We start from the raw sequence: 24,458 nt of genomic DNA on the forward strand, positions 1-24,458 counted from the left end.
AATACCTGAAAAGCTTTAGTGGAGATAATGAATACTTATGAATGGCTCGACTATTTTCCTTAGACTTACAACCTAGCCTAAATTCAGTTTTCCCAGTTTTCTTAAAAGTCTACCTCTTTTCAAGGGCCACGAAATGTCTTCATTGTTATTGTAATTCCTTTTCGGAGCTCAGTTGTGCACAGCCCATGTTCCCCATCCTGCAATCAAGGTCTACTTAAATCTTGTATTCTGTCTTTAGTGGCTCTAATGCATAGGCATTTTATTACGTACTTCTTGGTTCTGTATTCTCCTCTTTTTCTTGGTGCATAGTTCTCACTTCTGTATAAAATAAAATTTTCACACACCACCACGAGTGATGTAGCATGCATACTTTCTCTTAATGAAGCATACTTTAACACATTAGTTGTCAGTATGAAAGCTCTGTGTGGTGTTGGCGAGCTTCATAGTACCTCTAGGGAACAAGGAACAGATTTGATACTGGCACTTTCTCCCCCTGCCTCCAAAAGATAAAACTCAAGTACAAAAACAGTACTTTGGAACAAAGTTAACCTTCGCATAAGGCTGTTGTTAATTAATAAAAGAGATATGGGACCCACAGCTTCAACCAACCAGAGAATATAGCATTGCAAGTAATTTATACCTACACTGGTGTCGCACACTACCACCCAGCTTATCATTGTTTACTCCTCTGCCAAATGAAGGAATGTAGCTGTGAGTAAGCTTGCGTTCTCTGCTTATCTTAGCTAGGTGGGGCATTAACTATTAGGTTGGCCCATTGAGGTTCTTGCTGCATCATATCCTACATTACAATGGACTTTTTGTCAACAAATGGGGACTCTCTTCAGGGTAGCTCCCTGAAGAAGGTTGCTGCACTATTGATGAATCAAAGAAAACCAAAACTGTAAATGCCAGTGGGGATATCTACAATATGCTGGTTTTTGGTTACTGGTTAAGAGGTAGACAGACATGGATGGGATTACTCTGAAGTGCATGATTATCTTGTCTGCATTCCAGGGCAATACACATCACTAATGTCTGTTTCTCGCCAGAGAAAGCAGAATTAACTGTAAGCAAAAGGCAATGTTTATACCACTCTTACATGAAAAATAGCAAATGTGGTCATTCAAAGGGTGTTTGAGAAAAAAGAGCAGGACGAATTGCAACACAGGATATAAACAAAAGCCCTGCTTTTTTTTTTTATTTTGAAACTTAAAAATGACAGTTTAAAAAGTATGTAGAAATTTCAGGAGATGGTTACACAAATATCAAAGGCAACAAAAGAAGGAAACTCACAACAGAACAGAACAAGTTCAGTGAAAACATCCACCAACACAGTTTTTATATAAAACCAACCGTTACAGCCCATCAGCTTGTCCACATCTGAATTCCTAATTCAATTATTTTAAAATAGCTTCTACATTTTCATAAAAAGGTTTAAAAATTAACACTTTAATATCATGGCATTTACCTGAAACAAATATGAAAAAAACCCTCAAAATACATGTTTTAATATTCAAATCTTCGTTAAAGTTGACATCACAAAATGAAATATACACTACACATGTACACAGTCAGTCAGACAGTCAGACAGACAGACACATTTACAGGAGGGAGTAGAAGCAATTCTGTCTGTAAATGCATCAATTTTGTGCTTAGAATTCTTGAATGTTAAAATTTTATTCTAGACTTGTGCGAGTCAGACAAAGTACTTCTGGTAAGAAAAACCATTTTGTACCGAGCCCATTGTAAGTAGCCTAATTTTATTTGCTGTAATGGAGAAATCTGAAAAGGAAGAGGGAAGGAGTCAAGCATTTAAGTTTATGCCACAGAAATAATTGCTGCCCCCCTCAAAAGATTACTAAAGATAATTTACCAGATCTAAAACTTACCAGGACTAAAAAGATGTTTAGATGTACCCTGAGTATGACACAGCTTGTTAGCATTATAATGAAAATACAAGAATCAATTAGTGCTTTTATTTGAATAATACAAAATAATTCATACTATTCAAATATACAAATTTTCCCCCATGCACTAAAGTTCAATAAATGCCATAGTAGCAAAAAGAGTAATCTGTACTTGTGAGGATTTAACTGGGAAATCTGTCACCTCATTGACTGCCAGACTGATTTGGCTGGTGTGACTATGTGGGTGCCCCCTTTCTCTCTCCTCCTGATCAGAACGGAGCTGGAAAGGATCTTGGAGGTCTTCTAGTCTAATCCTCTGCTCAAGCAGGAGACCCTATACATTTCAGACAGGGGTCTGTCCAGTCTTTTCTTAAGAACCTCCAGTGATGAAGCACCTACAACTTCTGGACGCAAGCCATCCCACTGGTTAATTGTCCTCACTGTTAGGAAGTTTCTCCTTAATTCTCTCCCTGATTGGTTTCCCTCCGCTGTTTCTTGTCTTGCCTTCTGGTCCTTTGGAAAATAAGTTGACCCCCTCTTCCATGTGGCAGTCCCTCAAATACTGGAACACTGTTATCATGTCTCTCCTAGTCCTTCTTTTCTCTAGACTGGCCATACCCATACCCAATTCCTATTCAACCATTCCTCTTATGTTTTCGTCTCCAGGCCCTTCATTGCTCTTAGGCCCTTAGTTGCTCCAGGCCCTTAGTTGCTCCTCTTTGCATTTTTTCTCAACATCTTTTTTGTTTTATACTATGTATAAATAAAAACATTGTGTAAGTAAATTATGGTCCCCGTTAATATGATGAAATAGCCACATGGAACATTATCTACCTATTTCTCCTCAAAAAGACCCAACAACTGATTTTTTTTTTTGCTTAAATTAGTTTTATACTATATAATAATCCAAAAGCTGAGGAAGGCACTCATTTATATAGCATAAGTTATTGAAGACTTCACTAAAAATTAAAAACAATGTAATACATGTGCTTGATAAGAAAATTCTCTTTTACAATAGAACCGTTAATGTCATTGCATCTACTATCCATGATTTTATCACTGTCACCGGAAATGCTGTATCACTTTCATTTAGTCTGCAGAATGTAGGCTTAATTCATAATTCTTAAGGGATACAGATAATAAGTATACATAAGATGTTTCAAAGTCAGAATTGTCGCAAGACAGTAATTATACGGAGATTTAATCAGAAGCACAACTCACCCAATCCAATGGGGTCTCAATAACGAAGTCAATTCACAGTAAATTCAGAACGTTTACAAAATGAGAGCAGCTTTTTATACTATCTGTATAAAAGCTCCTATCTTCTGTGGACATAACATTTAGTACATTCAGTGTGGGGATACTTCTTATTTTGCAATTTTTTTACAATTAATTTGGTAGCTTAATTTGGATAATGCAGTAAATAAAAATAAGTAAAGATGGAAGGAGGAAAAAAAACCCGATGCAGTCTTACTATCTCTAAACCTAGCTGTCAGAAAACCACACTTTATATACAGTTTGCTAAACATCACTTAATGAAACAGCAAATCTATAAAACACAAACTAACTTTACATGTGAAGCAGAACATCTGGCAAAATCTTTTATTTCATATTAGATAACTCCTGCCCAGAACAATTACCGTGTCTTAGACTCCAATTTTGGTGGAATCTTTTGTTTCCTTTTATATCAGTGAGCAAGTATTCCGCTTATAGCACGTTAATGATATGTTATGATAAAGTTCATACCAGATGACAAATGCATTGGATCCATTGCTTCCCAACAGAAACATTTTTCACCCATGCAGGCAAAACATTTATAAAAAAGATGGCACAGGTCACGCGTAGGAGATCAGACACATTCTTCGGCTGACATCAGGAGGGGATTGATATATTCAAATCCTTCAAACTCGGACTGATCAATCTTCTTTACAATATCACTGAAAGTATGAGCAACAATACCAAAATCAAATTTCTATTCCAAAATTAAAATACAGTTAGTCCTCATCTTAAGACTGGTTACTTAGCAACTGAGTTGCACCATTACAATGGACCTCCCCAGGATAGCTTATGATTGAGATTTGACGTTCCAAAGGCCACTCCCCCATAGTCACAAGACTGCATTTTGAGTGCTCTGTATCTGTAAAGGGGCCACATTTAAAGCCAGTTGCCCCATCTTGGAATCACGTGACTATGATTTATGACTTTCTTTGCCATAAACTGGCATGTTTCCAGCAAAACCTACCCGTTGCAGACAATGGATTCACATAACAACCATGACCATTCCCTGCAAGTTTTGATTTACAATTGCTGCATTCACTTAACAACTGCCATAGAAAAGATAGTAAAACAGTCAAGGCCACATGGTGACTCAGTTAATAACCAGCACAACTTACAACTGTAATTCTGGGCTCAATTATGGTCATTAGGTCAAGGATCTTAAATGTCTAATATAAATCGTCCTCAGATATTCTTCTCTCCATGAATCATAAATAATAAACTCTAGAAGAAGTAAAAGCTTGCTCATTGTTTACAGGAATGGACTCAGATAGAAAAATCCTTGAATGGGCATGTTTGGCTGAACATTTCATCGTTTTGCATCACTCCTCCTAAGCATGTGTCTGCAGAAATACAGGGTATAGGCTGTTTTGTTTTTAATTGAGATCCACCTCCATCCTCTGTTGGCATGGCTGTCAAGTGTAGGAGGACTGGCAGAACCAAGGGGAGGAGTTAAAGAGGAGGAGTTAAAGAGGCATCAGTTTAGACTCATTATATAGGCACAAGTGAACTTTTATCTATGACCCTTATCTACTTCTAACCAGGTTAGTCTGAGAAGATTCCTGTACATCAATCTGTGGCATCTTCAGCTAGAATCACAAAGTAACTCCTCAACCCAAAGGTTTCATGAAGTGATGTTAGATAATTTTGGACTATATGTGTCAGTCTCTTACACTGAATTATCAGTACACGACCAAAACATTAGATTGGACCCACTGAACTTGAATTTCAGAAGTTAATGTAACTAGACTTTTATTCTCCAATTTACCACCAGCCTTTCTATTCATTACATTAAGAAAGTCATTTCTGATGAAGAATCCAAGTCCATGTTCAATCAGACCATGGATCTATCAAGTTAAATATCCTGCTTCTAAGTGGTCATTCATACTGTATCAAGGACATGAGGGTATAACTTCAAATTGACAGGAAATCCCAAAGGTGCTTTTTCAGGAGGCAACTGTACTTTCTTGTTTCTTCTTTGAAGATAGTAAAAGTAACAGTTGGAAGGGACCTTGGAGGTCATCTAGTCCAACCCCCTGCTCATGCACTAGGGATTCGAACCACCAACCTTTCTGATTGACAAGCTCAGCATCTTAGCCACTGAGCCACCTAGCCAGGCATTTCAAATTTCACTTCTCATCCAAGAAGCTTCTTCAGTTCTGACTGGATGGTGGGGAACGGAAGGATTTATATTCTTTGCAGACAGCTGGTCATTTACATCCTTTTTGAGGGTCGTTGAAGGACTTGGATATTTATTTGTGTCCTCAGGATCACCTGAGCAGTGCTTGATGGTTCCTGTAGTCTGCAATTTTTCTGGAAATCCGTTCATACTCCCACGCCATTAGAAGGGTGTTCATCCCAAATTGCATAGCTGAAAGTCTGTAGAGATTCTCAGTCATCCAGGTAATGACACTCAGGTGACCCTGAGGACACAGATAAATATCCAAGTGCTTCAAGGACCATCAAAAAGAATGCAAATGACCAGCTGCAGAGTATAAATCCTTCCACTCCCCACCATCCAGTCAGAACTGAAGAAGCTTTTTGGATGAGAAGTGAAACACCTTCTAAGAAAAAACAAGAAAGTCCACTTGCCTCCTGAAAAAGCACCTTTGGGATAACCATGACCTGGATGACTGAGAATCTAGAGAGACTTTTAAATTGACAGGAAGGAAGTTCAAAAGCAATGTTAGAAAATACGACTTCAGAGAGAGTAGTCCAAGCTTGAAACTAACTTCCAGCAGAGATAGTGGGTCAATCATTAGTAACTGAGTTTAAAATTGCTTGGGATAAAACACATGTCCATCATCCAACAAAAATAAATAAATAAATAAATATTAATCAAATATAAAAATGATTATTAAAATTAAGAAAGAAAAAATAACTAAAAAACCAAATAAACTCAAAAGGCAGACTCAATGGACCACTAGGTATTTTTCTGCCATGAATTTTCTATGTTTGTGTATCATTCAAGATACCTGTAAGCCATAGAAGATATTTGCCTCCACACTAAGCCACCAACATTTGAAAATGAGCATGAACATGAGCATACATAGCTCTCTTGCACTCCACAGAACATGGTTTCATGACAGCTGCTAGGTTTACAAGAGTATTTTTTCTGATATATTAACTTCTGAAATCATTTACTTACTCATCGTCCGGTGTGAGTTGTACAGGTTCATTGGTAAACTGAGAATCAAAGTTGTCCAGACCAAATTCTCCAGAAATATTTGGTTTAAATGGAGGAACAACCTGTTTTTGTTCCATCTAGGAATAAAGCGTTCAGCATTAAAATATAACTTTTTATAAATAATGGGTAACATTTCCAAGATTACTGAAGTTTTATCTGATCTTTAATTTTACCATTTCCTTGATTGCCCTACAAATTTTAATTCAGATTCTTACTTAGTATGTTATTACAAAACCTCTAATTTGGACTGAATTTTGAATTTGATTGTGCTTTTGAATTATGCAAATAAGCAATACACTGCAGAATCCATAAGTCTTAATTTAGAGAAATAGAAATTCCAGAGGGAAGAATATTTTCCATCAGAAAAACAAGACTTTTCAGAGAAAGGGAAATGGAAATAATTAAGGAAAAAGCATTACAAATCTAAACTTCAGAAACATAAAATATATCATGTACAATTTTATTTTTCACATGGTTGGTATATTAAAATATTTTCAGCAAAATATCTGATTAGTAAGATTTCAAACACGTGAAAATGTGATATAGCTAAAATAGGATCTTATGCTTGTCTTTCAATATGGAGTCTTTTTAGCTTGTTTGGGCAATAGTAAAGTACTCATTTCTGGATTTTAAAAATTGATTTACATTCCCAAGAAATCCTTCAGCTTCCAAGACTTTTAGCCCTTCCTTCTCTGTCCTCTTAAGCAAGAACAAATTATTCCTTATTTCTAATTTAAACTCTAAAAAGTATTGCTGTCCAACCAACTGTACACTAGGCCCTCTAAAAGTGGGAGATCTAGCAACCCTTTGAAATGTAAACCAGAAAGCCACAAGCAAAGGAAGTATAGCAGAAGATCCTCTGGCTTTTTCCTTATTCTCACGACAAGAGTTATATAGTGCACAGATTTCAGAAATGATTTTGAGAAGCTGAACTGTGTTAATCTTTTGTCATAGTTATCTTAGTTTTTAAAGACAGTATTTCTTAATTCTTTTAAAAATCTAAGCAACCTCACATACCAAATTCCTCCCCCTGAATTTGTTGTTACCTCAGATTCTTACATAAAAGATTTGCCTGAATCTTACTGAGTTACAAAAGGCAAATTATATAGGGAAATCTCAAAGCATTTAACAACTTTGTCCTATGGGTATTAGAAACTGACTGATTGAATCAGACTACAAAGATCCACTAGTGGTGTCTGAATGTAGTATTTACAGAGACGCTTACCAGATCCCAATCAACATTGCGAAAAAACGGATGTCCTTGAATGTCTGCAAAACCTGTTTGAGGATGGCATCCTAAACGTTCTTTTGGATCCTACGAATGGAAAAAAATAAGCATATATTTGAAAAATAAAAGCTACATGAATACTTTTGAAGTAGATACATAGGAACTCCTGCACAACTACTATGACCGTATCTATTTAGCTTTTAGCAAATCTGTGGCATCACGTTCTTTCACACAGATACTGCCTTGAATGACAAGTTTATTTTTTTGCTATTTTTATGCCAAAGCATGACAGCTGGAACATCTGTATTGTTTAACTGCAGATTAAAGTTATGTCTCAATTATAAGCCTATAAAGGTAAAGGCAAATTCATTTAGTTTACAGCTGCTACCCCATGCCATCTTTATACTTGCATTTTTAGCTAATGTTCCTTTTAAAACAATCTGGAAAAATTACAATTTCTGCAAAGGGGAGATAGCTTTTCATTATCCATTTATAATTACTGCTATAAATGATAGATGTCTGATTTTTTTTATCTTGAGTCTTCTCTTTAAACTATTCACCTTTAATGCTAACACAACAATTAATTACTACTTTATGTAGAAATGGATCAATTTAGGAAATGGTACAAGTATCCAGAGACCTTGAACCTCAATCCTATAAATCTACCCGTATACACTGGCCATTCTCACTTGAACTATTCTGAGATCTCTTCTCTAAAATAGTGTTTTTCTTCCGCACTGAGAAATAGATGATGCTATCAAAATGGTTGTGGAGGCCTCTCTAACCGATTCCTTGCCTAGATAAATAATTAAAAACTAAGATCAAAGACAAATTTCTTCCACTGTCAAGGCATGCAGGACAGGCAAGCTTTCATTAGAACCCTTCTACTTGACACCATTAAAGACAAATCACCACGCAAGGTCAAGCATCAAATTCAGTTGGGCTCTAAGCAGCCAGAAGAGTTAAAGGTAAAGTCTTAAGTATGTTTGCATTGGGAACAGATTCCACTAGTGGGTTTTGCCTGTAAATAAACCCAGACTAAAATAAAAAGCACGTGGTGGCTCAGTGGCTAAGACGCTGAGCTTGTTGATCGAAAGGTCGGCAGTTCAGCGGTTTGAATCCCTAGTGCCGCATAATGGGCTGAGCTCCCGTTACTTGTCCCAGCTTCTGTCAACCTAGCAGTTCGAAAGCACATAAAAAATGCAAGTAGAAAAATAGGGACCACTTTTGGTGGGAAGACAACAGCGTTCTGTGCGCCTTTGGCATTTAGTCATGCTGGCTACATGACCATGGAGACATCTTCGGATAGCGCTGGCTCTTCGGCTTTGAAATGGAGATAAGCACAGCCCCCTAGAGTCGGGAACAACTAGCACAGTGATGGCTAATCTTTTTGCCATCGTGTGCCAAAAGTGGGGGGAGCGCGGGGAGGGTCGCGCACGTGCATGCCCACACCCATAATTCTATGTGCCCCGCTCCCTGCGCTGCACATGTGACGCCCCCACGTGCTCCTCCCGCTTTTGGCACATGATGGCCTGGTGGGCTCGGTAGGCCCATTTTTTGCTCTCCCCAGGCTCCAGAGCCTTTCTAGGACTTCCAGTGGGACCGGAAGTCGGCAAACAGGCTGTTTCTGGCCTCCGGAGGGCCTCGTGGGGGGGGGAGGAAGGCCGTTTTCACCTTCCCCAATTTCCTAGAAAGGCTCCGGAGAGCAAAAAACAGGCCTTCTGGTCCCACTGGAAGTTGGCAAACGGGCCGTTTCCTGCCTCCGGAGGGCTTCCGGGGGGGGGGGGGAGGCCATTTCTGCCCTCCCCAGGCTCCTAGAAAGGCTCTGGAGCCTGGGGAGAGCAAAAAACGGGCCTTCCCCCCCACACCCAGGTCCTCCAGAGGCAGGAAACAGCCTGTTTCCCTACTTCCGGTGGGCCCAGAAGGCCCAAAAATTAGCTGGCTGACACGCGCATGCGTGCTGGAGCTGAGCTTGCGTGCCCACCAATATGGCTTCACATGCCACCTGTGGCACACGTGCCATAGGTTCACCAGCACGGAACTAGCACATATGTGCAAGGGGAACCTTTACTTTTACCTTAAAATAAAATATAAACTCCGGGCAAATACTTAATAAGCTGATCTCATAACAAACTGGCTTTGATCATTCTAAAGGCTTCTTTCTCTTTCTTTTTTTTAAATAGTTTTTATTAAGCATTTTTACCTTCTTTCTCAACTTTGTAACTGCAAGGTGTTATTTAACCTCGGAATTTTCAAACTATGTATGGCAAACTCTCACCTTGTTTAAAAAGCTTTTTAGAACACTTGCTGCCTTCACAGAAAGGGAACGTGGGATACGGATTTGCTTCTCCAGAATAACTAGAAGAAATAATTAAGGATCACTGAAATTTCATAAATTAGCAATCTCAACATATGTCTGAGGACTGGAGTTAAATTCCCCTTCAAACTGAGTGTAATTTCTGGTGACATCATGAACACAACTTGTAGGGACTTTTCAGCAATAATATGAAAGGGGGGGTTTCCACTGCCTTCTTTCAAAGAGAACAATAGTGTAATCTTTCCTATCTATTTGTTCTGCTAAACCAGACATTTTTTAATGCTACACAATATCTTTTTATTAATTATTAATTAATTTCTATGTTGATTTCTGTAGAACGCAGTTTTTCCCCCCTAGCAACAAATAATTCACTTACATCTCCTGTGGTGTTTTAAGTATATGATGTGATTAAACATATATTTTCAGCAAGCATGAATGGAAATGAAAATCAAAAGGCAAGATCTGCTACACTCTTTCAGTTTTACCATGTAAGTGATTTTTCTTCATTGACTACTAGCCATTTAGAGTTAACTAACCTTGGAAGAGGTAATCTTCTGTATTTTGATCAGGATTATCAGAACTTCCAACAATATCAAACGGAGATCTTCCCGCCATCATTTCAAACATCAGGACACCTAAAGCCCACCAGTCCACACTAAATCCTAAGAGTTAGAGGAAGATAATATAACAAAACTTGATCAGTGGTGGGATTCAAGTAATTTAACAACCGGTTCTCTGCCCTAATGATTTCTTCCAACAATCAGTTTGCCAAACTGCTCAGAAAGTTAACAACCGGTTCTCCCGAAGTGGTGCGAACTGGCTGAATCCCAGCACTGAACTTGATGTTGATTTTAAAAACTGAATTAGTAAGAATTAGCTACAGAAGACTCCACAGAATTTGGCCGAATCAGTTGAAACCATCTTACAAGGGTATTATGAGGAAAAAATAGGAGGAGTTATGTACATTGCTTAGAGTTCCTACTATAAAAGTGAGATATAAACATAACTGATAACTAAAAGCAGGATCAAAACATATTTTTCTGAAACGTATATTTTATTTTTTGATGGCAAGATTAAAATTCAGAGATATAGTGAATGGTATTGACTGATCAAGGAAAGCGCAACCCTTGCTTGTTTAGGATATTAACTACACATTTTACAAAATAGTAAGAGTTACCATAATCTTCTCCACGTAAAATTTCAGGAGCAATATAATTAGGAGTGCCACAGAAAGTGCTGGTCGTGTCGCCAGGTCTTAATCCTTCCTTTTAAAATAGAAACAAGGAAAAAGTATCTTACACAGTTCAAATATATCTTTTGCTTCCGATTCATTTTAGAAATATCAAGGACTATAAATTTTCATTCTAGCAAGGACAAGATTTAGGATATGGACGTTCTGGTTGCTTATTGTAAACAAAAAAGTAAGTCATGCTAACCAATTTCCTAATGATCTTTAATTTCTTTCTTTTCCAATATGGACACCTACATCCTTTCAAACTGGAAAAACCAGACTGGAATAAGCTTGTATTTTTTAGCCAATAGGAGTATCTATTTGATATTGCTTATGAATAACCTGGTAATGCAAGTTTAAATCGAGATACCTGTAATCTATTAATAAAATAAAATTCGTAACTTGAACCAATCTTCTGAGGCAAAGAGGTGTCAATTAAAACCAAATGTATCTAACTGACATAGTAAATGTGACTAATGAAATTGCACAACACTGGACAACAAGATTTTGCTTCCTGAACACTTTTGGATGAATCTTATGGATTTTGAATTGCTAATCATGAAAATAACCTGTAATTTAATCTATCACGTAGCATTTTACAGAAATCTTCTGTTTTTACACAATGCTCTTTATGACCTGTTGGCTACTACGTACACATAAACATACAGAAACATGGAGCTGTTGTTGAAGTACATCTGCTGTACAAATGGAATGTCTGTGGAGATCTAAAGTTGCAATACATTAAAAAGGACATGGCCATTCCAAAAGAATTTGGTTCCAAGACAGAAAAATGTGGCATGTGATGTAACAGCATACAAGATCATGAAGTGCAACATGTCACTGAAGGTTCATTTTCTGCATTCATAATTGCATTTCTTTCTTGAAAATCTAGGTAGTCAGTGACGAACATAGTGAAATATCATTGCCACAAAGAAAAAACAGTATCAGGGCAACGGAAATCCATCAATATTGGCTGACTATTGTTGGACACTACAGTGAGATGCAACAGGCACCAAATACAAACTAAAATCAGCAGCAAAACATTTTCGCCCTGTTGAAACTCATGCAGCTTATCAGAAACACTATGCAATTAAATGCGTTATAGTCATTAAAAGTTAATTTCATATTTATCAAGATCCCTCCTGATCAGGGGTGGGTTCTAAATTTTTTTACTACTGGTTCTGTGGGCGTGGCTTATTTTGTGGGCGTGGCTTGATGGTCATGTGACAAACAATTCTTTAGGATTTAGTAGAGGTACTGGTCTACCAGGCTTTCAACTGCTTGCAGAGCCGTACCGGTCTACCCATTTGTTTTTGGAGGCACCGGTCTACCCATTTGTTTTCAGAGCGCACTGATCTACCACCACACTGCCTTTTACTGCTGATCAGCTGTAGGGCGGCCCTTTGAAGCGCCATGGCAAGAGTTTAAACAGTTTTTTGCCGCTCTGCCACCACCGAAAGCATCGGAAACCACTTTCAGGCAGCTTGGCCTCAATTGCCAATCTACCACCACCGAGCGGTTTACAAGGAGCGGATCAGTTCTAGCCGATCAGTTGAGAGGCTTCTTGGCTTCTCAATATAAAGCTAAGGTGTCTTGTTTTTTTTTCTCTTCTTTGTCAAGTGAGCCCTGACTTTTTTCTTCTAGCCAATCAGCTGGACTTGGGAGGCAGCGAATAGATTGGGGGCGGGGGCAGGCAGAGGTGGTATTTACCGGTTCTCCGAACTACTCAAAATTTCCACTACCGGTTCGCAAGAACTGGGGAGAACCGGTAGCAACCCACCACTGCTCCTGATAAAGTAATTCTGAAATTATATTTGTGTTCTGTTTGAAGGGGCCTATTATTATCACCAAGTTTTTCTGAAAGCAAAACCTTTGAAAAAAATCTGTTGTCCAATGTCGACATTTCTACTTCATGTAAACAAATGGCATAAGTTGGTATAAATAAAACATTACACAAATGATATAAAAGACACAAATTATGCCAACTATTACCAACTATTGACACCAACCACTGATAACTTTAGGAAAGAAGTCCACAGGAAAAAATTGCATTCTTACCCCATTAAATGAAGCTCCAGAAAACCAAGGTTTTACTGCATTTTAATCATTTTTAAGGTTTTGAAGCTAGCATTTTCTGATCAAAAGGCATCCATCAAGAAATGTTCAGATTTCAATTTGTGGATATTTTGCTTCTCACCTTGCACATGCCATAGTCAGTCAACTTGATATGTCCCTCAGAATCCAGCAAAACATTGTCCAGCTTCAAGTCTCTATAAATTATTCCTCGTTCATGAAGGTAGTTTAAAGCTAAACTGATTTCTGCAGAGTAAAACCTAAAATGAAATCAGCATTTTAAAATACACTTCCAAAAATTTGGATAGATCCCTGCCTACTAAGTCATTTTCCTCAGAAAAATGAAAGCACTTATTCTTTCTTCTCACTGGGCCTTTTTAGGCCATGGCATCACATTGCTCCTAAACCAGGTATTGGATGGGAAGATCCATGGAATATTTTGAATCAGAAACGGGGCAAGGTTAACATTTGTTTTTTAACTCAAGGTTGCTTAAAACCACCATAAATTTCCCAGTTTTATGCCAGATCAGCTTTTTGCTGAGCTGGATTTAATCCTTTACTTCCAGACTCATTGCTAAGCTTCTGTGCCCAAGATTCCTTCTACAGTTCATCTTGCTATTTTTTTTAAGGTTTTGCTTTTTATATGCCGTTATCTGAGGAAGCTGGAAGAAAATGGGTATAATTACTAGTACCAGCCAGACGCCACCATGTTTCAGTTGAGCACCAATAATTGCACAGAGCAGTAGCAGTGGTAATTACTGTTAATTCCACATTAACTGTAATTGTTACTTTTTTTGGCTTTGAATGACAAAAAAAAGTTAAATAGTTTACTATCACTTCTTTAACACTTTTGGAGGCTCTTTGAGGCGGAACTGAATCCACTGGGCCTGGGGCAGGGGTGAAATGCTCCCAGTTCGGACCAGATCGCCCGATCTGGTAGCGATGGTGGCGGGTGGTTTGGAGAACCGGTAGCAAAAATCCCTGCGCCCCCCCTTCCCCCCATGCCCAGCTGAGCCACCCGATCATCAGAGGCTGTTTTTTTTTTTTACTTTTAAAAGCATTTTTTTCTACCTCTTCGGCCAAAAAAAAATGCTTTTAAAAGTAAAAAAAAAGCCTCTGATGATCACGCAGCTCAGCTGGGATTGTCAGAGGCTTTTTAAAAAAATGCTTTGAAAAGCCTCTGACGATCCCAGCTGAGTTTCCTGATCATCAGAGGCTTTTCAAAGCATTTTTTTCTGCAACCTCTTCAGCCAAAGTGGTTGTAGAAAAAAATGCTTTAAAAAAAAAAAGTTAGTCACGCCCATCCAGTCACATTACCCTCACCACCAAGCCATATCCACAGAACCGGTAGTAACAAATTTTACATTTCACCACTGGCCTGGGGAAATCAATCTGTGGCTCTTGACAAATTCAAAAAAATATCCTTGGAAAGGCAAGGAAAACTAATCTGGAAAAAAATATGAATATGTAACCAGGAGAGAGAGAGAGAGATTGTTCTCCCTTTCTCAGCCAAGCTGGAAAAAATAAACAGAAGAGGCAGTGCTAGAATCAGAGCTGTTCAACTCCCAGAAAAAGGAGACAAAGAAAACATGCTGATACTCAGGGGGAAAAAACAATAATATGCTGCATTCAAATATATTTGTTTTCTCTAACTAGTCTGAAAAATTCCCATCAAAGAAGCACACACCTGGCATGCTCTTCTGGCAATTTCCTTTGTCGCTGCATGTGGAACATGAGATCTCCTCCATTCACATATTCGATAACGAAAAATAGCCTAAATCACAAAGAGAGATTATGTAATGGATAACTTTCACATATCCAGTTACCATCATTCACCTTCTTCTCACTTATGAATCTTAAGGGATCATAATTCTCACAATATGACTTCTTCACTATTCATTGTAAAATGTATTTATCCTTTACCAACTTGCAATTTTTTTTTCCATATATGATTGTGCTTTATTTATAAATTTCCCTCTTACTTTTTTTTGTTTGTTTGTTTGATAATGATAGAAGATAGGGAGAACACCAAGCATTCCGAAACACCTCAGGACTAATTATTTCCTTTTATTAAGTCTTCCTTAGAGAATTTCAGTGAGAATTTATTCATCACTACCATGTAAGTATGGAAGCAGGACAGCAGATATGAAAATTACTAAAGATTAATTTGTTGCAACCTACTTTTTTGGGCTGTTTTCCACTCTGTTTTACCAAGTTTTCTAATCCTAGTATCAAGAGCTGCATCTGTTCGACATAGGAAGTTGTATTTTCAAAGGGTCATTTACGTGTTACATTATTTTGTTCACATCATCACTCTTGATCAGTTTTTCAACACTCAAAGCCATTTTTTAAACTTTTGTACATAGGTCTACATAATCTATAGCTGAAATTTCCAAATACTATTACCATGTTTCCACGAAAAATAAGATCCTGTCTTATATTTTTTTGAACCCTGAAATAAGCACTTGGCCTTATTGCCATGTGCTCAAAAGCCCGATTGGGCTTATTATCAGGGGATGTCTTATTTTGGGGAAAACAGGATATGTGAAAACAAACTCAAATCTATTCAGAATTCTCATCAAGTCATCCTGTTAGCTTATTATAACACTATAGTCAAATAATATTTTTTCAGAATTTAGATATCCTCCTTCTCCTTAAGGCTATCGAAAGTCTTTTTTGTGAAACTTTTCTCCTCATCTCTCCATCTTGAAAACCCTGTATATGTGTATGTTGCTTTATGTGATAATATTTTAAATTACATAGATGATTTCCTTGTTTGATTATCTTTCTTCTGAAAATCACTTTTGCAAATAAGTAATTATGTAATTATTTTTTAAATGAAAGCAATACTTTATTTTTTTTTTTACAAAAGTATAAACAATCTCTTATAAAAAGAATAGAAAAATATATGCAAAAAACAATCTTATTGCGCAGTTTACCTGCTTTCTGTCTGAAAACATGAGTGAAGACCAACAAGGAAAGGATGATTTGATGCTTGCTCAAAGACATGCTTTTCTGTTTGAACCCAATCAATATCCTGTAACAAATATACAGAGAATACTCTTGTCTTTGCAATATTTCCAGGAAATGCAATTTAAACCTGTTAGCTAAAGTTGATTATTGAACAGGAGTTAAGCAGTGATATCTACTCTTATAATCACAAGGTGGAAAATCATGTACTCTCTATGTCCACAAGCAACAATTGTTCATAAATTCTTAGGGCACCACTGAGGAGTCTAAGGTTTCCAACTTACTTATCAGTGCAAATTCAAGATAAACTTACATTTCCCACAGTTCTTACACTGGGTTTATTCCACTGCATTCCATCACTGTATTCAATCAATTCTCTTGACAGTACATGATGATTTGAAATTTACTAATACATTTATGCATTATTGGGCATATTTAGGTTGAATATATCACAAAATGCAACAAAACTACACTTAAACGTCCAAGATTTCTGACTTCAAACTGTTCCTCTTGTAAAAATTCAGCCTTGTTTACAACATTTCCAGCCTTTTTGTTAATGGAAAAAGTAGCTAAGCATAATAGGAGATCAGAAGTGGAATTCTTCAAGAATCAAAATCTGATCACAAATTTCAGGAAATTATTAACTGTCTAATCTATTGACAGCTTCATTAAACATTTCCCTGGCTTATCCATAATAAATGTTGTAGGTCGAACAATCATTGAATAAACAATCCCCTTTCCAAGAACTATTCCAGCTCCCTGAAGTGGCATAAGGCACCATGTAACAGCCCATTCAAGAAAGAGAAGGTATTCCACTGGATTTGACTGGAATCCAGTCATAGAACAATTTCAGCAGGTAAGGCAGAGGATAAAATTGCGAAAGAGATAATGTGGTATGTAAAAATTAAAAACATTGTTAAGTATCGCTCACCTCATCATCATTAACTAATTCTTTTTTCACAACTTTCATGGCATAAATGCGCTCCGTCTTCTTTAATCGAACTAAAAGTACTTTTGCGTAACTTCCTCTCCCTATAACACGAAGTAAATCGAAATCTTGGAGACCTAGACTGGAAGATACTTTGCCACTTTCTCTACTCTTTGCCTGTAAGTAGAGAAATTCCTTTAATTTAGTGAGGATGCAATGCAGAACCATTCTTATAGCCAACAATTCTTACTACTGATTTGTGGTAAGGTAACCACTTGAAGTGGCACTGCCAATTAAAGGCATTTTCAGTTACGGACTTACAAAGGCACTAACAATTTTAGTAGAAAAGAATTAAGAGTACCTCCTTTTCTTCACCAACGTGGTCTAAACTTTCATGACTTGAAGGATGATAGGGAATCACTAAAAGGAAAAGAAATAAAAAGCTCAGATCACCAGATAAATGCAAATATTTGTAAAAGGCGTGTGTTAAAACTGGACTGGATTGATGCAATTAATCTATATGGCACTGCCCCTGAAGAGTATTTGTAAGTTTCAGTGCGTAATAGCGCAGGGAATTATAGATACCGGTCACTCGGCACCAGGGGTGAAATCCAACATGTTCTGACAGGTTCTGGAGAACAGGTAACGGAAATTTTGAGCAGTTCGGAGAACCGGTAGCAGAAATTTTGAGTAGTTTGGAGAACCAGCAAATGCCACCTCTGGCTGGTCCCAGTGTGGGGTGGGAATGGAGATTTTGCAATATCCTTCCCCTGCCACGCCCACCAAGCCACACCATGCCCACCAAGCTACACCCACAGAACCGGTAGTAAAAAAAATTGGATTTCACCAGTGCTCGGCACATGTGACACTTATGCTCTGCAAGCTGCAATGGCTGCAGGTACAGGTAGCCCTTGTCTTATGACCATAGTTGGAATAGTAATCTCCATAGTTGAGTAAATAAGTTGTTTAGCGAGACGTCACGTGATTGCCCACATGACTGCTTTACTCCAAGACTGCAATCCTGGCACTACCAACTGTGGTTGTTGAACAATTGTACAGGTGATTAAGCAGAGTCACAGGTAAGAAATGTGAGATCCCAGAGGCATGGAAGAGACATCCAAGAAAGGTTTCAGCCCGAGTGAAGATGCACTCATGCATGGCTTGGGTTGGGCCTTCCCCAACCAGCTTTGAGGCCCTTTGCAACCATTACCTTACCACGCTGACTATCTGCTTGGATTTCAGCTCACTTTCATTGCTAGAGGCTGGCTTCAAGAGCTTCCGGTCAAAAGAGTTCAGCTCTTGTTGGTGCACGGAAAGTATCTCCTTTGGCGAGGTGCAGAAATGGTGCCAAAATCTTCAGGATTTCAGCTCCATTTCTGCACCCCACCAAAGGAGTTCAGGTCCCCTCAGGAGGCAGCTCTTTCAAGCCAGTTCCCAGAGATCAGAGGAAGTCCTCTCGGTAAGTGGCAACACCTCACAACCTTTGGTGTTGGTTTCCTCATGACTTTCTGGGTAGCCCAGCAGAGAAGGTTTCAACTTGGGATCCCGTGATCATGAGGCATTTGATAATCAGTTATAAGTGTGAATAGGTTGCCAAGCACGTAGACAGCAATCATATGACGGTGGGGGTGAATGTTGTAATTACCTGGTTCTATATTATCAGAGTGCACTGAGGAATGATCCATAGGCTCCTAAAAAATACATAAATGAAAAGAAAAGGAAAAATGTAAGATCATAATTTTTCAATCACTTGCCATTTCTGAAAAGAGGCAGTGTGTTTATTTTGGGATAAATTTCACTATTTTCCAAGGAAACCCAAAAACATGCAAGAGATCAAGCTGCATGGTCCCTTCATTAGAAATGGTTTAGTTAAAATAAAGTAACCCTATGATAACTTCACTCAAATAGTTCAATGTACATAAAAATGCTTTAACAATGTAGGAAAAATCAAAATCACCCCACAACCAGATTTCAAGCGTTATTTCTTACTAATGTATTCAGTGTACTGCTATACATGTAAACACACATACACTTGAGAGAAGTACAACTATTGGTTTTACTTACCGGTGGTAAAGCATGACGGCCACATTCTATGCTGACAAGTTTATGACATTTTTTATGAACTAGAAGTTTACAATTGATGCATTTATATCCCTGGCGTCCTAATCCCCATATTCGGTCAGTACAGATGGCACAATGAGCTCTCTAGGAAAAAAAAAAGAACATAAATAGTATCTGAATATCAGTTCTCAATCTTGAATTGCACTTAATTCCTATTCTCTGCTTTACTTGTAAATTATTACATAGGAAACACACCAATAGTCTACTTTATTACTCCTAATATTTGTTCTTCATTAAGTGTTGTTTTTAGTTAATTTTCTGCTTTTTTTCCAGGTTTTCTTTATATTCTGAAGCTGTGCTAAACATCCTATATTCTACAAGCGCTTATTTTCTATTATTTTTTTAATGTTTGCAAAAGTATCAATAGCTTCCCCAATTATATCTATATATAATATATATGGTATATGGTACCAAACATAATGTAGAATATATGTTTGGTATCATATATTCATATAGTATTTTAACCTATAGCTGGCTTAACAGTAGGGTTTTAAAATATATATATATTTTTTGTAAATATTTTTTTTTTTCAAACTTAAACATAAAATATAACTTTCAAGAGCAGAGTCTCGATCTGGTCCATAGATGGTTATCACGCTTACATTTCTTTAACAAGCTCCATTCACAATTTCCCATTACAGCTTTTACAAATAAAAATTCAAAACATAAAAGAACAAGTTTTAACATAAATTCTAACATCTTCATCTAAACAAATCCATTATATCAATACAATTTTAATTTCAAATTAACTTTCACTCATTTTTATATCTATATATCAATCTTAATTATATCTTGTTCTTCTTCACCTTATATCTTTTACCATCAGCATCAAAAAAAATTTTTTAACAATATTTTAACTTCTTATTCTAATCATTTACCCTACAATTTTATCACCACAAATCTTAATTTCAAATTCCATACCACTCCATTTTATTACACTTTATAAGACAAAGTTCTATCTAATTCTTAATCTCTTGACCCTTTCCTCGATTCTTAATATCTTAAACTTTATCACTTTATCTTTGATTTTATCCCACTTATCATCTATTACACTTTTCATGTTACACAGATTTATCACAAGAACATGTTTTATTTAGTCTAATTTCCAGCATATTTTCTTCCATACCTCCCTCTATTATTTGGTTATTATCCAACGTATTCTGTTTGGCTGATTCCCAGCATATTCTTCTCCAGAGCACCAACTATTTTTGGCTAATTTCAATATAGTCTCCTCCAAGCCTACCACCGTTATTGGCTGATTTCCAGCATATTTTATCTGGCTGATTTCCAGCATAGTCTCCTCCTATACTCCCTCCATTGTTTGGCTGATTTCCAGCATATTCTCCTCCAACTCTCCTCCTGTTTGTTTGGCTGATTTCCAGCATTTTATTGGCTGATTTCCAGCATATTATGTTTGGCTGATTTCCAGCATAGTCTCCTCCAGGACTCCCACTCTTGTTTGGCTGATTTCCAGCATAGTTTCCTCCAACTCTCCTATAATTGTTTGGCTGATTTCCAGCATTTTAACTAGTTTCCAACATATTTCCTCCAAGTCTCAAACTCTTATTTAGTTGGTATCCATCCCTCTTATTTTAACTTCCTCTTAACATATAATTATCTATTTTATGTCAGTTTCTAGCGCAGTCTTTCAAATTAATTCTCAATATATTTCATAATAATCATCATTTCCAGCATATATTAAATTAAATCACAATTTGTTGCTAATATCTGTGTGTCTGATAGTTTGTTCAATAAAACCTTAATCCAACATAATCATCAATCTAACATTTGTTTGCAAATTAAAATTAAAACATATTACATCAAGCAGTAAATTTTTCTTAAAGTTGTCTCACAGTAATATATACTCTTCTTTATTGTTTTAACCACCTGTATATCATCCTCTATTTTAATTGCCATCTCTTATTTTCTATTTTTATTACTCCAGAAACCTTTCTGTTTTTATCCAAAAATCATGTATACCTTTAGGCTTTTAATCTTTACATTTCAGTTTAGTTACATTTAAAATTTATTACTTTATTTCCTCCTTTTCTTCCTTTTTCTATCTGTCCATAAATGTTCCATTTCAAAGTTCATCTGTTCAAGTTAAAAAATTCTGTATGTTCCTTTAATGCTTTTATAACGTCTGTTCCATGTGTAATGCATCAACTTCCTGTCTTTTTTTCCTGCGCCACACCTAATTTTTTTTGCCAAGCTTGTTAATTTCCATTGTCAAATGTCCAAAATATTCCTTCTTTCTTCTTAAAATTATCTGGGACAGAATAGAAATCTCCAAAGACAATAGATCTAATGTTAATTTCAAAGTAATCCAAAGTAAAAAGCCATTTAAAATGTTTCTTTTTCAAACGGAAAGAAAAATATCTTCAATCCACTTTCCTGCTTAGTCACCACAGACTCCATGGCAATTTTGTAGCCATCCGTCTGTCTGTCTTCATTAGCTTCGTTAACTTTCAAAGGTGTAAACTCCCAAAGAGACATTTCTCCAGTCCGTTCCAAATAAAAGCAAAGTCAATTTACTGAGTTGTTAAAAGCCAATTCTTCCAAGCCAAATTTAATAAAACAAAGTCTATTTCAGGTCTTCATTTCCATTTTTTTTTTCCTTTCCAATCTTCAAGCCCCACGGCTCTGTAGCCGCTATTTGAAGTTTGGGGTCTTTTTTTAAAAAATCCAAATATATGTGTTGTTCTGCCTGGGTTGGTGTCACTCACCCGGCTTCGAGATACTCGCTCTCTATTCTTCTCCGCTTCTCCTCCTCTCCTCCAGCACGATCTTTGTTCCCAATTGCCACAGTTTCGGGACAGCCGTCATGGCTGTCGTTCCACTGCCGCTGGTGTGAAGGGAAAGCCTCCGGCCCCGAGGAACCTGCCCGTTCCTCTCAGCCGCCCAAGGGGTCCCTTCTTGTCCCCCTGTCCCTGCAAGACAGGGGAGGTCCGCAGACCTGTCGGCGGCAGCTTAGCAGACGGGCTTTTGGCGAAGCTCTGCAGAGCTCGCCATTTCCCTGTCTGTGTCCCTGCGACGCCAACCAGAAGTCCTCGGGTTTTAAAATATTTATTGATCATTTCTAAAAGAATAAAGGGGGATGATGTGATTGAACAAGCAAAAGGAGAAAAAGAAAAATTGCTGATACATAAATCTAGTATCAGTAAGTGGACAAAGGAATTACTGAAATTGCATAGTTAATACTTAGTGTATTGTTGATGAAAAATTAATCATTAAAAAGTACATTAAATTATTTTAACAATATGAGAAAGGACAATTTGTTGAATGAACCACAATGTCAGATTTACACATTCATTACTGTCATAATCATATACAACAATGACTATGTTTTTAACACCATGATAAACAAACAGACAAACAAAACGGAGTATAGTTTAGAAATATGTTTACATAATTTAATTTCCAGACGGACAGCAATGTTTAATGCATTGCATCAAAACCAAAAAGACTTGCAGGATTTAAAAGATTATGGCATAAACTTAAAACTTGGTCCAGACAAGTTTTTTTCAACTTGTAAAACAATATCATTTTCCTTTTCTTGAGGAGATCACGAGACTTCACTCTGGCTTCAATTATGTCAAACTGTGTATTTGGCAACTGAAAGCTATTCAAAATAATTCCCACAATATTGTTTTGAGAAAAAAGACTGGGATTTATCTTCGCAGTTTATGTAGTTGTGGCTTTTCCATGTTGGTTAACAGATTGAGCTGACTATCAAGAAGCCCTGGTTTTCAATCTCTGAAACAGTTTTCTAACTTCTAGGTGTGTAACAAACTTTTTTTTTTTAAAAATGCAAATATTTAGGATAACAGTGTTTATCCATACATCCTTCTTCTTTGTGGTGGTGGATAACAATACTAATAACCTTTATTAAGAAGGCTATACTCGTTCTACATTTAGAAAAACAATGACTCTCAATATTAATTTCTCTGAATGTGACAGTTTAATTCTCTGCTCTCATATGCTTTCATATGCACCTAGATGATGGAATATTCTCAGAATAGGATGAAAGGCTAGAAAAATTCTTTTGTTTGATCCAAAGTGGGTCTTCTTAAAATAAAGTTTTGGATTATTGCAATGCTCTCTACATAGGGCTGTCCTTGAAGACCACCCAGAAACTTCAACTGACCCAGAATACCACAGGGCACCCAATAATGGGGGCTATAGGTTTGTCCATATACTGCCTCTGTTGCACAAAATGCACTGGCTTCCAGTTTCTTTTCTGGTACAGTTCAAGGTGCTGGTCATCACCTTTAAAGGCCTAGATGGCATAGGGCCAGGCTTCCTGCAGGACGGCCTTTCTCTAAGGCAGGGGTCTGCAACCTTAAACACTCAAAGAGCCATTTGGACCTGTTTCCCACAGAAAAGAACTCACTGGGAGCCACAAAACCTGGGTGGGCGTGGCCAACTTGACATCACTCATTCCCAGCCAGTCACATGACACACAAACCAGCCACACTTACCCAGGTTTTGTGCCTTCTGGTGTTACCTTAGGTAATTGCCCTTACCTTCTTAGGCCAGGCGAGGACTGACTGGGAGGGGAGGGTGAGGGGCAGGGCCAGCCAGTGGTGGGTTCAGCGGACAGGGAGCCACAGCAGGATGAAAGAGCCACATGCGGCTCCAGAGCCGCAGGTTGCAGACACCTGCTCTAAGGACATCTACCTATCCTACCAGTTCAGATAGAGTGGACAGGCTCCTGGTCCCTTCTCTTAAGTGCTACTGTCTTAAAGGACCTAGCAAAAAGTGACTTTTTCTATGGCAGCCCCTGCCCTATGGGAAACTCTGCCCCCTGACGTTCAGCAGGCCTCTATCCTCCATGCCTTTCATAAAGCTTTTCCCCAAGCCCTAGGACAGTGATGGTGAACGTTTTCGGCACTGAGTGCCAAAAAGGTTGCACGGAAACGTCACGAGTGCACTCGCTCGTCAGGGCTGTGCTCTGGAAAAGCCAAACCTCCGGGTTCTAGCGGGCATGCACGCCCGACGATCAGCTGGCTGGCACACATGCCCAGGCTGGTTTCCGGCACTGCCACATGCGTGAAGGGATCACGCTCCAGAAAAGCCGAACTCCCAGGTTTCTAGCACACATGCGCACCCGACAATCAGCTGGCCAGTGCGCATGCACACACCTGTTTTCAGCACTGCCACGCGCCTGAAGGACAGTTGATCGTCACGTGTGCATGTTTCCAGAAATCCGGAAGACAAA

General features: G+C 37.8%; 1 protein-coding gene across 1 annotated transcript in view; it reads right to left on the reverse strand.

The window, feature by feature from the left end:
- Positions 1-1,166: 1,166 nt before the first annotated feature.
- PRKCI (protein kinase C iota) overlaps positions 1,167-24,458 on the reverse strand; it is a 46,436-nt gene continuing 23,144 nt past the window's right edge. The window contains exons 6-18 of the mRNA XM_034439002.3: positions 19,181-19,321; positions 18,762-18,807; positions 17,478-17,536; positions 17,120-17,293; positions 16,158-16,255; positions 14,906-14,992; positions 13,343-13,478; positions 11,092-11,179; positions 10,451-10,576; positions 9,876-9,955; positions 7,595-7,684; positions 6,331-6,446; positions 1,167-3,844 (exon numbers count right to left, since the gene is read on the reverse strand). Of these exons, the coding sequence (XP_034294893.2) occupies positions 3,757-3,844; positions 6,331-6,446; positions 7,595-7,684; positions 9,876-9,955; positions 10,451-10,576; positions 11,092-11,179; positions 13,343-13,478; positions 14,906-14,992; positions 16,158-16,255; positions 17,120-17,293; positions 17,478-17,536; positions 18,762-18,807; positions 19,181-19,321 (1,329 nt within the window). The 3' untranslated portion in view covers positions 1,167-3,756. The remainder of the gene's footprint in view (positions 3,845-6,330; positions 6,447-7,594; positions 7,685-9,875; positions 9,956-10,450; positions 10,577-11,091; positions 11,180-13,342; positions 13,479-14,905; positions 14,993-16,157; positions 16,256-17,119; positions 17,294-17,477; positions 17,537-18,761; positions 18,808-19,180; positions 19,322-24,458) is intronic.

Source organism: Pantherophis guttatus, chromosome 6, assembly GCF_059756535.1.
Source record: "Pantherophis guttatus breed Tessera chromosome 6, ASM5975653v1, whole genome shotgun sequence".
Lineage (NCBI taxonomy): Eukaryota > Metazoa > Chordata > Lepidosauria > Squamata > Colubridae > Pantherophis > Pantherophis guttatus.